Consider the following 14,649-nt stretch of genomic DNA (forward strand, 5'->3'; position numbering starts at 1 on the left):
TTTAGCAAGGGTAATTTTTCTACATGAGCTATGTGTGGCGTAAAAGCGCGCTATTGATTTCCCGTGCAGCCACTGGAGGTGTCTGGTAATCTCTGAAGTCCTTCCATACTGGACGCCAAGGAACACACTTCAGTACTGCTATGTCGATAACGAGGCGATCAGCAACAGAATCCCGAGCCACCAAAAAGTCTACATTTCCTCCTCCTTTTTTATGACCTGCTGGTCTGCATCTCACTATTGTTCGGCAGTTATGTGTCACAAAGCTTTGTATATCAGTTGTAGTACGGTTGGCAGCCTAAATGTCTTATTATTCCTCGCGACGAATCCCTTAACTTGGCTCCAGATCAGTTCTGTAGGGTTCAGATAGCAGTAGTACGGTGACAACTGTAAAAATGCAGCATTTATACAGTGTGCTCGACGCCGTAGAAATTATTTTTTTCCATGCTTCTATGACACGTATCTCACTGGCTCGTGTGATGGGACACCTATCCTACAAAACAATTGGCATATTCAAATGAAAAGTATTTGATTTTTCGTTTTACTCCAAAAAAGTTTGATTCTGTAATGTTTTCTTAACTTCAGCAATGTTTAACTTTTTTTTATAAAATATCGATACTTAATCATTTATATTTGCAATGAAAACTAGAATTTTGCTTGCGATAAGTGATAAGAAACATGGAAGACGTGGATTTTTCCTGAAAAAATGATTGTTAAGTACGAGTTAACATATATTTGAGGAAATTGGTGTTTAAATGATTTAAATATTGAAATCGAAGAAAAAGTTCTAGCGCAGAAGGCGATTCGAACTGCCGCCCCACAGCATACGTGCTTATCATTCTACGACGCTAGCGGTTACTCCCCCTATATCATCAGACTACGACTTACTGTTTATTACATACACTCCTGGAAATTGAAATAAGAACACCGTGAATTCATTGTCCCAGGAAGGGGAAACTTTATTGACACATTCCTGGGGTCAGATACATCACATGATCACACTGACAGAACCACAGGCACATAGACACAGGCAACAGAGCATGCACAATGTCGGCACTAGTACAGTGTATATCCACCTTTCGCAGCAATGCAGGCTGCTATTCTCCCATGGAGACGATCGTAGAGATGCTGGATGTAGTCCTGTGGAACGGCTTGCCATGCCATTTCCACCTGGCGCCTCAGTTGGACCAGCGTTCGTGCTGGACGTGCAGACCGCGTGAGACGACGCTTCATCCAGTCCCAAACATGCTCACTGGGGGACAGATCCGGAGATCTTGCTGGCCAGGGTAGTTGACTTACACCTTCTAGAGCACGTTGGGTGGCACGGGATACATGCGGACGTGCATTGTCCTGTTGGAACAGCAAGTTCCCTTGCCGGTCTAGGAATGGTAGAACGATGGGTTCGATGACGGTTTGGATGTACCGTGCACTATTCAGTGTCCCCTCGACGATCACCAGTGGTGAACGGCCAGTGTAGGAGATCGCTCCCCACACCATGATGCCGGGTGTTGGCCCTGTGTGCCTCGGTCGTATGCAGTCCTGATTGTGGCGCTCACCTGCACGGCGCCAAACACGCATACGACCATCATTGGCACCAAGGCAGAAGCGACTCTCATCGCTGAAGACGACACGTCTCCATTCGTCCCTCCATTCACGCCTGTCGCGACAACACTGGAGGCGGGCTGCACGATGTTGGGGCGTGAGCGGAAGACGGCCTAACGGTGTGCGGGACCGTAGCCCAGCTTCATGGAGACGGTTGCGAATGGTCCTCGCCGATACCCCAGGAGCAACAGTGTCCCTAATTTGCTGGGAAGTGGCGGTGTGGTCCCCTACGGCACTGCGTAGGATCCTACGGTCTTGGCGTGCATCCGTGCGTCGCTGCGGTCCGGTCCCAGGTCGACGGACACGTGCACCTTCCGCCGACCACTGGCGACAACATCGATGTACTGTGGAGACCTCACGCCCCACGTGTTGAGCAATTCGGCGGTACGTCCACCCGGCCTCCCGCATGCCCACTATACGCCCTCGCTCAAAGTCCGTCAACTGCACATACGGTTCACGTCCACGCTGTCGCGGCATGCTACCAGTGTTAAAGACTGCGATGGAGCTCCGTATGCCACGGCAAACTGGCTGACACTGACGGCGGCGGTGCACAAATGCTGCGCAGCTAGCGCCATTCGACGGCCAACACCGCGGTTTCTGGTGTGTCCGCTGTGCCGTGCGTGTGATCATTGCTTGTACAGCCCTCTCGCAGTGTCCGGAGCAAGTATGGTGGGTCTGACACACCGGTGTCAATGTGTTCTTTTTTCCATTTCCAGGAGTGTAGTATTCCTCGAAAAACGTCAGAACTGTTTTTCCTTTGTAAGCTTGTGAAAGCCATTAAGAACAACTAGTTTCTCGCCGTTAACAGTGTTTTGCGTGCGTATTTCACTACGAAGCAGGAAACAGTGTCATCCATTGTATTGTATTGTATGCTAACCAGGGGCCTAGAAACGACGGAGAGGCTCCGTCCCCGCCGCAGCCGCAGTGGTCCACAACCCCACAACGACTCCCGCTGTCCACTTCACCCCTCCGCTGCCCCACACCGAACCACTCTTTCAGGGTTATTGTGCGGTTCGGCATCCAGTGGACCCTACACCCTCCTCTCCCCCCCCCCCCCCCCCCCCAGGGAACGTCTCACCAAAGACGAGTGTAACTCCTATTTTTGTGTGGTAGAGTAATGGTGGTGTACGCGTACGTGGAGAACTTGTTTGCGCAGCCATCTCCGACTTAGTGTAGCTGAGGTGGAATAAGGGGAACCAGCCCGCATTCGCCGAGGCAGATGGAAAACCGCCTAAAAACCCTCCACAGACTGGCCGGTTCACTGGACCATGACAGAAGTCCGCCGGGCGGATTCGTGTGGGGGACCAGACGCTCCTTCCCACTCTGGAACGCCGTACATTGCACGGCTAACCGGGCGGCTGCAGTATGTATACTAACGAGACAATCAGGGCACTAGTAGCGTTTATCGAGACTGTGACTGTAAACGATTTTTGAAACTAAAATTACGTAGCTAAAGTATGATTAAGAAAAATTTTGACGGCTGTTAATACATCAGAATGTCTTAAAGTTTCATGTACAATGACAGTAATAAGATATCTTATACAATACAGGGTGAGCAACCTAACATTACCGCTGGATATATTTCGTAAACCACATCAAATACTGACGAATCGATTCCACAAACCGAACGTGAGGAGAGGGGCTAGTGTAATTGGTTAATACAAACCATAAAAAAATGCACGTAAGTATGTTTTTTAACACAAACATACGTTTTTTTATTGGAACCCCGTTAGTTTTGTTAGCACATCTGAACATACAAACAAATACGTAATCAGTGCCGTTTGTTGCTTTGTAAAATGTTAATTACATCTGGAGATATTGTAACCTAAAGTTGACGCTTGAGTACCACTCCTCCGCTGTTCGATCGTGTGTATCGGAGAGCACCGAATTACGTAGGGATCCAAAGGGAACGGTGATGGACCTTAGGTACAGAAGAGACTGGAACAGCGCATTACGTCCTCATGCTAATACCTTTTTAATGGTCTTTTTCAATGACGCACATGTACATTACCATGAGGGATGAGGTACACGTACACACGTGGTTTCCGTTTTCAATTACGGAGTGGAATAGAGTGTGTCCCGACATGTCAGGCCAATAGATGTTCAATGTGGTGGCCATCATTTACTGCACACAACTGCAATCTCTGGCGTAATGAATGTCGTACATGCCGCAGTACATCTGGTGTAATGTCGCCGCAGGCTGCCACAATACGTTGTTTCATATCCTCTGGGGTTGTAGGCACATCACGGTACACATTCTCCTTTAACGTACCCCACAGAAAGAAGTCCAGAGGTGTAAGATCAGGAGAACGGGCTGGCCAATTTATGCGTCCTCCACGTCCTATGAAACGGCCGTCGAACATCCTGTCAAGGGTCAGCCTAGTGTTAATTGCGGAATGTGCAGGTGCGCCATCATGCTGATACCACATACGTCGACGCGTTTCCAGTGGGACATTTTCGAGCAACGTTGGCAGATCATTCTGTAGAAACGCGATGTATGTTGCAGCTGTTTGGGCCCCTGCAATGAAGTGAGGACCAATGAGGTGGTCGCCAATGATTCCGCACCATACATTTACAGTCCACGGTCGCTGTCGCTCTACCTGTATGAGCCAGCGAGGATTGTCCACGGACCAGTAATGCATGTTCCGTAGATTCACTGCCCCGTGGTTTGTGAAACCCGCTTCATCGGTAAACAGGTAGAACTGCAACGCATTCTCTGTTAATGCACATTGACAGAATTGCACTCGATGATTAAAGTCATCACCATGTAATTGCTGATGTAGCGACACATGAAACGGGTGAAAGCGGTGACGATGCAGTATGCGCATGACACTACTTTGACTCAGTCCACCGGCTCTCGCAGTGTCCCGTGTACTCATGTGTGGGTTCATGGCAACAGCAGCTAACACACCAACTGCAACCGCTTCTCCTGTGACGGGCCTGTTACGGACCCGTTTGCGTGCTACGACCATACCTGTTGCATACAGTTGGCGGTAGATGTTTTGCAATGTGTGGCACGTTGGATGCTCTCTGTCCGGGTACCGTTCTGCATACACCCTGCACGCTTCAGCTGCATTTCGTCGACACTCGCCATAGATGAGTATCATCTCCGCCTTTTCAGAGTTCGAATACACCATGGTCACAGTTCCTACAACACTACACTATCACAGACGTCTGGTAACACGGTGTACTACAGTTGGTCTGCGTGCGGAGACGAATGCAGAATAACAATAGCTGCAAGCGCTACATGCGGACACTGCGGCAGCTAGACCAAACCACAACAGTGCACTACAGCCACACTCGTAAACACGGTCGTCATCGTAAATATGTCCCTGCAGATGCTGCTCGCCGACCGTGGCCCGTGTTTGTTACAACACGCAACTGAACGTCGGAGGTTTCAAGCGTCAACTTTAGGTTACAATATCTCCGGATGTAATTAACATTTTACAATGCAACAAACGGCACTGATTACGCATTTGTTTATATGTTCAGATGTGCTAACAAAACTAACATGGTTCCATTTAAAAAAACGTAGGTTTGTGTTAAAAAACATACTTCCGTGCATTTTTGTATGGTTTGTATTAAACAATTACACTAGCCCCTCTCCTCACGGTCGGTCTGTGGAATCGGTTCGTCAGTATTTGATGTGGTTTACGAAATACGAGGGCACTTCAATAAGTAATGCAACACATTTTTTTTCTCGGCCAATTTTGGTTGAAAAAACCGGAAATTTCTTGTGGAATATTTTCAAATATTCCCGCTTCGTCTCCTATAGTTTCATTGACTTCCGACAGGTGGCAGCGCTGTACAGAGCTGTTAAAATGGCGTCTGTAATGGATGTGCGTTGCAAACAACGGGCAGTGATCGAGTTTCTTTTGGCAGAAAACCAGGGCATCTCAGATATTCATAGGCGCTTGCAGAATGTCTAAGGTGATCTGGCAGTGGACAAAAGCACGGTGAGTCGTTGGGCAAAGCGTGTATCATCATCGCCGCAAGGTCAAGCAAGACTGACTGATCTCCCGCGTGCGGGCCGGCCGTGCACAGCTATGACTCCTGCAATGGCGGAGCGTGCGAACACACTCGTTCGAGATGATCGACGGATCACCATCAAACAACTCAGTGCTCAACTTGACATCTCTGTTGGTAGTGCTGTCACAATTGTTCACCAGTTGGGATATTCAAGGGTTTGTTCCCGCTGGGTCCCTCGTTGTCTAACCGAACACCATAAAGAGCAAAGGAGAACCATCTGTACGGGATTGCTTGCTCGTCATGTGGCTGAGGGTGACAATTTCTTGTCAAAGATTGTTACAGGCGATGAAACATGGGTTCATCACTTCGAACCTGAAACAAAACGGCAATCAATGGAGTGGCGCCACACCCACTCCCCTACCGCTGAAGGGGTTATTCTGTTCGATGTCCTTCCCCATGGTCAAACGATCAACTCTGAAGTGTATTGTGCTACTCTTCAGAAATTGAAGAAACAACTTCAGCGTGTTCGTAGGCACAAAAATCTGAACGAACTTCTCCTTCTTCATGACAACGCAAGACCTCACACAAGTCTTCGCACCCGAGAGGAGCTCACGAAACTTCAGTGGACTGTTCTTCCTCATGCACCCTACAGCCCCGATCTTGCACCGTCGGATTTCCATATGTTTGGCCCATTGAAGGACGCATTCTGTGGGAGGCACTACGCGGATGATGAAGAAGTTATTGATGCAGTACGACGATGGCTCCGACATCGACCAGTGGAATGGTACCGTGCAGGCATACAGGCCCTCATTTCAAGGTGGCGTAAGGCCGAGACATTGAATGGAGATTACGTTGAAAAATAGTGTTGTGTAGCTAAAAGATTGGGGAATAACCTGGTGTATTTCAATGCTGAATAAAACAACACCTGTTTGAGAAAAAAAAAGTGTTGCATTACTTATTGAACTGCCCTCGTATATCCAGCGGTAACGTTAGGTGACTCACCCTGTATATAAGTTGGACCTACTTCCAAGAGTGGGACAATACCAGTGTACGAGAGCTATGGCTGCTGACCAGTCATCGTGTTTGCGTTTGTTTGTATCAGGTTTATTCTTATGATGTACAAAGTATATAGAATAAAACCAAAACAAATATTACTTACCAACAAAAGCCTCTGGCACTACCACCCCACGCGCGTACACACACACACACACACACACACACACACACACACACACACACACACAACAAACTAATCACACCTAACCAAAACATCAAACACAAACAAACAAAAAAGACCTTAATAACTCGTTGAAAATACTTCTGCAACCCACGTTGCTGCACCAACCACCTAAACTCAGAACTTCGTTACCACGATGACAAGCAATACCCAATGAACCGAATGCCACACATTAAATCCGGCACGTCCACAGCCACCACCAGAGGGCATCGTGAAATACAACATGACATCTACAAACCTCCACGCCGTAGTGACGTCACACACCACACCGTCATTAAGTCAAGGGCCAAAGCAGACGTGTGGACCGGACGCTTCTGTTGACCCTGTTTTTCAGTATTATTGACTGTGAAAGAATTACTGGTGGTACTGAGCAAACTTGAAATCTACGCAAGTTATACATTTGTGTACAGGCTTCAGCTGTCAAACTGCATCTCCACTACCATGCACTACCCCGACATGATGGTTACCCCCTCTCGTAACAAACCGTCTGCACAGGTGCAGCCAACTTACTCTGCGCACACTCCACCTTGGAATTGTGCACGCAACATGGCTGAACACATCTTGTGTGGGGGAAGGGTTGATATGTGCACATGCAGAGAGCCGATAGCACATGGCTGCAATCTCTTCAGGGTGACTCTGGACCAAACTGTTTTATTACAAAAAAATCTGCCCTCCACCACAGAAACAGACAAGATTATGGAGCTGATAAGCTCCAGAAATACGAGGGCTATCCAGAAAGTAAGTTCCGATCGTCCGCGAAATTGGCACTACTGTAAAAATCAAAAATGTTTTATTTGCAACAGTTAGCCACAACTCCCAGCTAATTATCTAAATAATCGCCGCTCCGACTTAGACATTTGTCGTGGCGTTGTACCAGTTTTCAATACCCTTGTCATAGAAGGCAGCCGCCAGTGCTTCCCGCTAATTCCCTACGCAGGTCTACAGCTCGTCGTCTGTGCCAAAATGTTGTCTTCATAGGCAGCGGTTCATGCGAGCAGAGATGAAACTCAGGGGGAGGGGTGTCAATTGCTTTTTCTGTTGTGGGTGATCAAACACTTCCCACTGAGAACACTGCAGGAGCGTCTTGATTGCCCCTGCAGAATGCAGCTGAGAATTTTCATGAAGAAGGAACAGCGTGACAGTTGAGTTACGTGGGCTGCATAGCTTCAGGCGAAATTTCTCACCAGGCCCTCGTACTTGGCTGGAGACACTATTTCCTAGGTACATTTACGTGCTCACTGTACGCTCGGAACTGAAAAGAGCGATGTGGCGCGATCGACAGGCGTTCTACAGACACTGCCCAACACATCTGTGCAAAGGCTCATCGGATTTTTACAGTGGTTTCCATTTCGCGACCTATCGGAACTTGCTTTCTGGATAGCCCTCGTAGCTTGGTTTCCCTCAGCTAAAAAGTCTCTTCAAACTGAATACATCATGGTTCGTTAGAAAAAAATGAGCTGGGAAATTAACTGGAGCATTTGTGTTTTATTTGAATTTACCATTAATTTAATTCATAATTATACATTTTTTAAAGGAAGTAACAAGAATTAACATCAAAGAAAACATTTGTCATTCTCACATGCTTCAAGTTGAAGCGTTATCAGTTGTGTAGTTTTCTTGTAACAGTACTGTAAAGCATAAAAAAATTCAAGTCTATAGTTTTCCAGATGCCGTTTTTCACTGAGTTTCTACCTTTTACAGCAGAGAATTTTTACTTTCGTTAACTATTTCCATCTCATTCATCATCACCAGATTTCCGAGTGCAGGACTTGTAACACATTGAAGTGGTGCATACAGCAGCGGCATCACGTTTTTGTAGCCTTGGTGCAGGTACTGTTCACAAATGTGTCGCAGGCTGCCTACGATGTGTCAGTTAAGTATATAAATTGTAGGATGAGTCCGTACCTCAGGCGCTAACCAGCTCTGAACTATGTAGGGCTCTGATCAGCTCTAGTTAAGGGCAAGTTATAGAGGGTGTTTTTGTGCTTTGTTGATTGAACTCCCTGAGCTTGTTCATTTATATTTGCTCTGTGACTTAATAGAATGCAGCAAAGATTGCAATTGAAGGCAGTTCCTATAAGAGGAGTAACTGCATTATTGAGATATTAGGTAAGAAAGCAGTTCCAGATGTAAAATTTGTTTCACTACACACAACTAGTTTTGGCCTTCAAGTTCGTTGTCACCCACTTTCAATATGAATTTCGCGTGTAGGAGACGACTTTTTCTCTTCAGATTTCTATAAATGTCGATAGTTAGACGTGAAACAAAAGAAAAGTTCGGAGTAAGTATTAAAATCCATGGAGAAGAAATAAAAACTTTGAGGTTCGTCGATGACATTCTGATTCTGTCAGAGACAACAAAGGACTTAGAAGAGCAGTTGAATGGAATGGACGGTGTCTTGGAAGGAGGGTATAAGATGAACATCAACAAAAGGAAAACGAGGATAATGGAATGTAGTCGAATTAAGTCGGGTGATGCTGAGGAAATTAGATTAGGAAATGAGACACTTAAAGTAGTAAAGGAGGGGCAAAATAACTGATGATGGTCGAAGTAGAGAGGATATAAAGTGTAGACTGGCAATGGCAAGGAAAGCGTTTCTGAAGAAGAGAAATTTGTTAACATCGAGTATAGATTTAAGTGTCAGGAAGTCATTTCTGAAAGTATTTGTATGGTGTGTAGCCATGAATGGAAGTGAAACATGGACGATAAATAGTTTGGACAAGAAGAGAATAGAAGCTTTCGAAATGTGGTGCTACAGAAGAATGCTGAAGATTAGATGGGTAAATCACATAACTAATGAGGAGGTATTGAATAGAATTGGGGAGAAGAGGAGTTTGTGGCACAACTTGACTAGAAGAAGGGATCGGTTGGTAGGACATGTTCTGAGACATCGAGGGATCACCAATTTAGTATTGGAGGGCAACGTGGAGGGTAAAAAACGTAGAGGGAGACCAAGAGATGAATACACTAAGCAGTTTTAGAAGGTTGTAGGTTGCAGTAGGTACTGGGAGATGAAGAAGCTTGCACAGGATAGAGTAGCAGGAAAAGGTGCATCAACCCAGTCTCAGGACTGAAGACCACAACAACAAGAGACGTGAAAAACGTTGATAAGACTACTCTCAAAATAGTTTTTGTGTTCGAATTTCCTAAACAAATAAATGTGTGGTTACTTATCACCCCAGAGAATCTGCTGTTTATTGGATGTTCTGCATAAACAGATTAAATCGTGATGTAGAATATTATTTATGGAGTCAGAGGCAACGAGCGTGTCACCCTGCTGCATAGAAGCCGTGTCCCGCCCCGGCACCACCGAACGTGACTCCGACTCCGAAGCCACCGAGGGGCACGCGTAGCAGGTTGTGTGTGACCGGGGGCTTGTGCACAGTCGTGGTCGACGTGGAGGACTGGGACGCGGCTGGGTGGTGAAGCAGCACCACGGGAGCGTCCGGTGCGTGCACCACGAGCAGTGGCGCGTTGTCGTGCTGCGTCACCGTGGTCACCGTCGTCGTCTTGGCCAGCACGTGTGGGTCGCTGTCGTGCTGGGCTAGGGTCAGCGTGGTGCTCTTCGACAGCACGTGGTCTGCCTGTGGACAAACAGGGCGAGGGCAGGTAAGTGTGACAGCCATTATACGAGGGTCACTCCAAACGAAATGCACACTGTTTTTTTTTTAAATCCATATTTTATTCTACATCTACATCCATACTCCGCAAGCCACCTGACGGTGTGTGGCGGAGGGTACCTTGAGTACCTCTATCGGTTCTCCCTTCTACTCCAGTCTCGTATTGTTCGTGGAAAGAAGGATTGTCGGTATGCTTCTGTGTGGGCTCTAATCTCTCTGTTTTTATCCTCACGGTCTCTTCGCGAGATATACGTAGGAGGGAGCAATATACTGCTTGACTCTTCGGTGAAGGTATGTTCTCGAAACTTTAACAAAAGCCCGTACCGAGCTACTGAGCGTCTCTCTAGCAGAATCTTCCACTGGAGTTTATCTATCATCTCCGTAACGCTTTCGCGATTACTAAATGATCCTGCATCGAAGCGCGCTGCTCTCCGTTGGATCTTCTCTATCTCTTCTATCAACCCTATCTGATACGGATCCCACACTGTTGAGTAGTATTCGAGCAGTGGGTGAATAAGCGTACTGTAACCTACTTCCTTTGTTTTCGGATTGCATTTCCTTAGGATTCTTCCAATGAATCTCAGTCTGGCATCTGCTTTACCGACGATCAACTATACATGATCATTCCATTTCAAATCACTCCTAATGCGTACTCCCAGATAATTTACGTAATTAACTGCTTCCAGTTGCTGACCTGCTATTTTGAAGCTAAATGATAAGGGATCTAGCTTTCTATGTATTCGCAGCATATTACACTTGTCTACATTGAGATTCAATTGCCATTCCCTGCACCATGCATCAATTCGCTGCAGATCCCCCTGCATTACAGTACAATTTTCCATTGTTACAACATCTCGATACACCACAGCATCATCTGCAAAAAGCATCAGTGAACTTCCGATGTCATTCACAAGGTCATTTATGTATATTGTGAATAGCAACGGTCCTACGACACTCCCCTGCGGCACACCTGAAATCACTCTTACGTCAGAAGACTTCTCTCCATTGAGAATAACATGCTGCGTTCTGTTATCTAGGAACTCTTCAATCCAATCACACAATTGGTCTGATAGTCCGTATGCCCTTACTTTGTTCATTAAACGACTGTGGGGAACTGTATCGAACGCCTTGCGGAAGTCAAGAAACACGGCATCTACCTGTGAACCCGTGTCTATGGCCCTCTGAGTCTCGTGGACGAATAGCGCGAGCTGGGTTTCACACGACCGTCTTTTTCGAAACCCATGCTCATTCCTACAGAGTAGATTCTACATGTTTGAAAGTTTTACAGTGTGTAGATACATCCTTTAGGAACAATATTTTCATTTCTCCAGATAATTTCCATCCCTCTCAACTGCCTTACGCCATCTTGGAACCAGCGCCTCTATACCCGCACGGTAAAATTCTGGAGCAACCTGTTGGAGCCACTGTTTGGCAGCTAGCACAAGGGAGTCATCATCTTCAAACTTTGTTCCACGAAGAGAGTCATTCAGTTTCCCAAAGAGATGATAGTCACATGGAGCCAGGTCAGGACTGTGAGGCGGGTGTTTCAGTGTTGTCCATCCGAGTTTTGTGATCGCTTCCACGGTTTTTTGACTGACATGTGGCCGTGCATTGTCGTGCAACAGCAAAACAATATCCTGCTTTTGCCGATGTGGTCGAACACGACTCAGTCGAGCTTGAAGTTTCTTCAGTGTCGTCACATATACAGAATTTATGGTGGTTCCACTTGGCACGATGTCCACAAGCAAGAGTCCTTCGGAATCGAAAAACACCGCAGCCATAACTTTTCCAGCAGAAGGTGTGGTTTTGAATTTTTTTCTTGGGTGAATTTGCATGATGCCACTCCATTGATTGCCTCTTCGTCTCTGCTGAAAAATGATGGAGCCATGTTTCATCACCTGTCGCAGTTCTTCCAAGAAATTCATCTCCACCATTCTCGTACTGTTGCAAAAGTTCGCTGCATACCATTTTTTCTTGTTTCTTTGTGAGCCACTGCGAAATGGTTCAAATGGCTCTGAGCACTATGGGACTTAACAGCTGTGGTCATCAGTCCCCTAGAACTTAGAACTACTTAAACCTAACTAACCTGACATCACAAACATCAGTGCCCAAGGCAGGATTCGAACCTACGACCATAGCGGTCGCGCGGTTCCAGACTGTAGCGCCTAGAACCGCTCGGCCACTCCGGCCGGCTGAGCCACTGTCAACATCCTGGGAACCCATCTGGCACAACCCGTTTTTAACGCCAACACTTTCAGTATTCTGCAAACACTTCCTTCCCCTATCCCAATGTAGTGTGACAATTCGTTCACTGTGATGCGTCTGTCAGCAGTCAGCAGTCTCTGCACATTGTGTGGAGTGTGTGCAGTACGAGGCCGGCCGGTGCGAAGACAATCCTCAATATTGCCGTGCCCGCTTCCATCGCGTAACCTGCTTGCCCACCGACTAACTGTACTGCGATCGACAGCAGCATATCCATACACCTTTTTCAACCTCTTGTGGATGTTTATCACTGTCTCGTTTTCACAGCGCAGGAATTATACGACAGCACGTTGCTTCTGACGAACGTCAAGTGTAGCAGCCATCTTGAAGATATGCTGTGACGGCGCTATTCACGGGAACAGGTTAAACTAAGTTTGGAAACAAGCGGGAAGGATTTATCTACACACTGTAAAACTTTCACACATGCAGAATGAAAAGAGCATTTTTAGAAAAATAGTGTGCATTTCTTTTGAAGTGACCCTCGTACAATCATCTTGAGACTTTGTGCATCCAAGTTGGTGACAAGAATAATATACAGAAGAATGGAAACGAAGGTTACTGGAATAGCACTCAAGGGAGAATGGATGTCATGGGAAATTGGGAAGGTTCCACCTCTTGAGTCCAAGTCTCACACAGTATTCTACTTTGTCAGGAAGTGTCAGATATGATATGAGGAACATTTAATGAGTAATGCGGCACTTTCTTCCTGAAAACAGTGGTTTTATTCAGGATTACAATGCACCATATTATTCCCCACTCTTTTGGCTATAAAACCCTATTTTCTACTTAATCTCCATCAATGTGATGGCCGTAAGCCATCTTAGTGGGAGGCCCTGTATACTCGAATGGTACCACTCTGGTAGTCGACATCAGAGCCAACGTCTGGCTGCATCAGTAACCTCTTCATCATCCATGTACCGCTTCCCACCGAGTGCGTCCTTCATTGGGCCAACCAGATGGAAGTTGGAAGGTATGAGGTCCAGCCTGTAGGAAAGATGAGGAAGCATAATCCAATGAAGTTTTGTGACCTCCTATCAGGTGGGCAGATTTCTCTGAGGCACTGTCACGGATAAGAAGTAGTTGAACAGTGACGTGTTTGATCACGATCCATAGATCACCTCGAATGGGAGTGCTGCACGATCCAACATTGCAGGAGTCATACCTGTGTGAGCTGGCCTGCATCCGGGAGGCCGGAGAGGTTTGTGCGACCTTTTCGAGATGATGAAAGATGCCTCACTCACCATGCTTTTGTTCAAAGCCAGGTCTCCATAGACACTACGCAAGCAGTTTTGAATATCCGCGATGGTTTGGTTTTCCGCGAGAACAAATTCAATGACAGGTCTGTGTTTCGAACTCACCTCCGCTACAGACGCCATTTTGAAGGTTACGTATAGCGCTGTCACCTATCGGAACTTTGTGAAACTATATCGGCTGAAGCGGGAATATCCCACAATGTCCCACAACAAATATTGCATTTTTTCAGCCGAAATTGGCTGAGAAAATAAATGTGTTGCTTCACTTACTCCAAATGAGGAAGGAAAGGGCTAAACATTACAGCAGACAGCGTCCATTGTCATCCAGTGAACATTAGATGTATACTGAGACACAGAATGCTGTAACAGAAGAACTTGGTAAGAGGGAGTGTGCTAAGTTAGAGAAGACTGAAAATATGGAAAATGCTACCAAATGTGGTCGCCCAAAAGTGGCAACACTGAAAAATATGATCAGCATGACAGCTACAGCTTCTTCGATTCTCATAAAGCCTGGGTGATGTGATTGGCTTTTGTGTGAAGGGTCATGATTGCCCAATCAATGCATATGTGAACTCACGGAATTCACGCATGTGGGCTACTGAAATCCGTATCAGTTGTAAGAAGAGTCCCATCTCAACACACAGTAAGTGCGAATTTCGAATACAATTTCACATAGACAAACTACGTAGAAATAAGCAGAATAAACAAG

General features: G+C 46.3%; 1 protein-coding gene across 1 annotated transcript in view; it reads right to left on the reverse strand.

The window, feature by feature from the left end:
• Positions 1-9,789: 9,789 nt before the first annotated feature.
• The window catches only part of LOC126106781 (uncharacterized), a 166,565-nt gene continuing 161,705 nt past the window's right edge, over positions 9,790-14,649 (reverse strand). Inside the window, exon 4 of the mRNA XM_049913162.1 lies at positions 9,790-10,389. Within this exon, the coding sequence (XP_049769119.1) occupies positions 10,075-10,389 (315 nt within the window). The 3' untranslated portion in view covers positions 9,790-10,074. The remainder of the gene's footprint in view (positions 10,390-14,649) is intronic.

The sequence above is a fragment of the Schistocerca cancellata genome, chromosome 10, assembly GCF_023864275.1.
Source record: "Schistocerca cancellata isolate TAMUIC-IGC-003103 chromosome 10, iqSchCanc2.1, whole genome shotgun sequence".
NCBI classification, from domain to species: domain Eukaryota; kingdom Metazoa; phylum Arthropoda; class Insecta; order Orthoptera; family Acrididae; genus Schistocerca; species Schistocerca cancellata.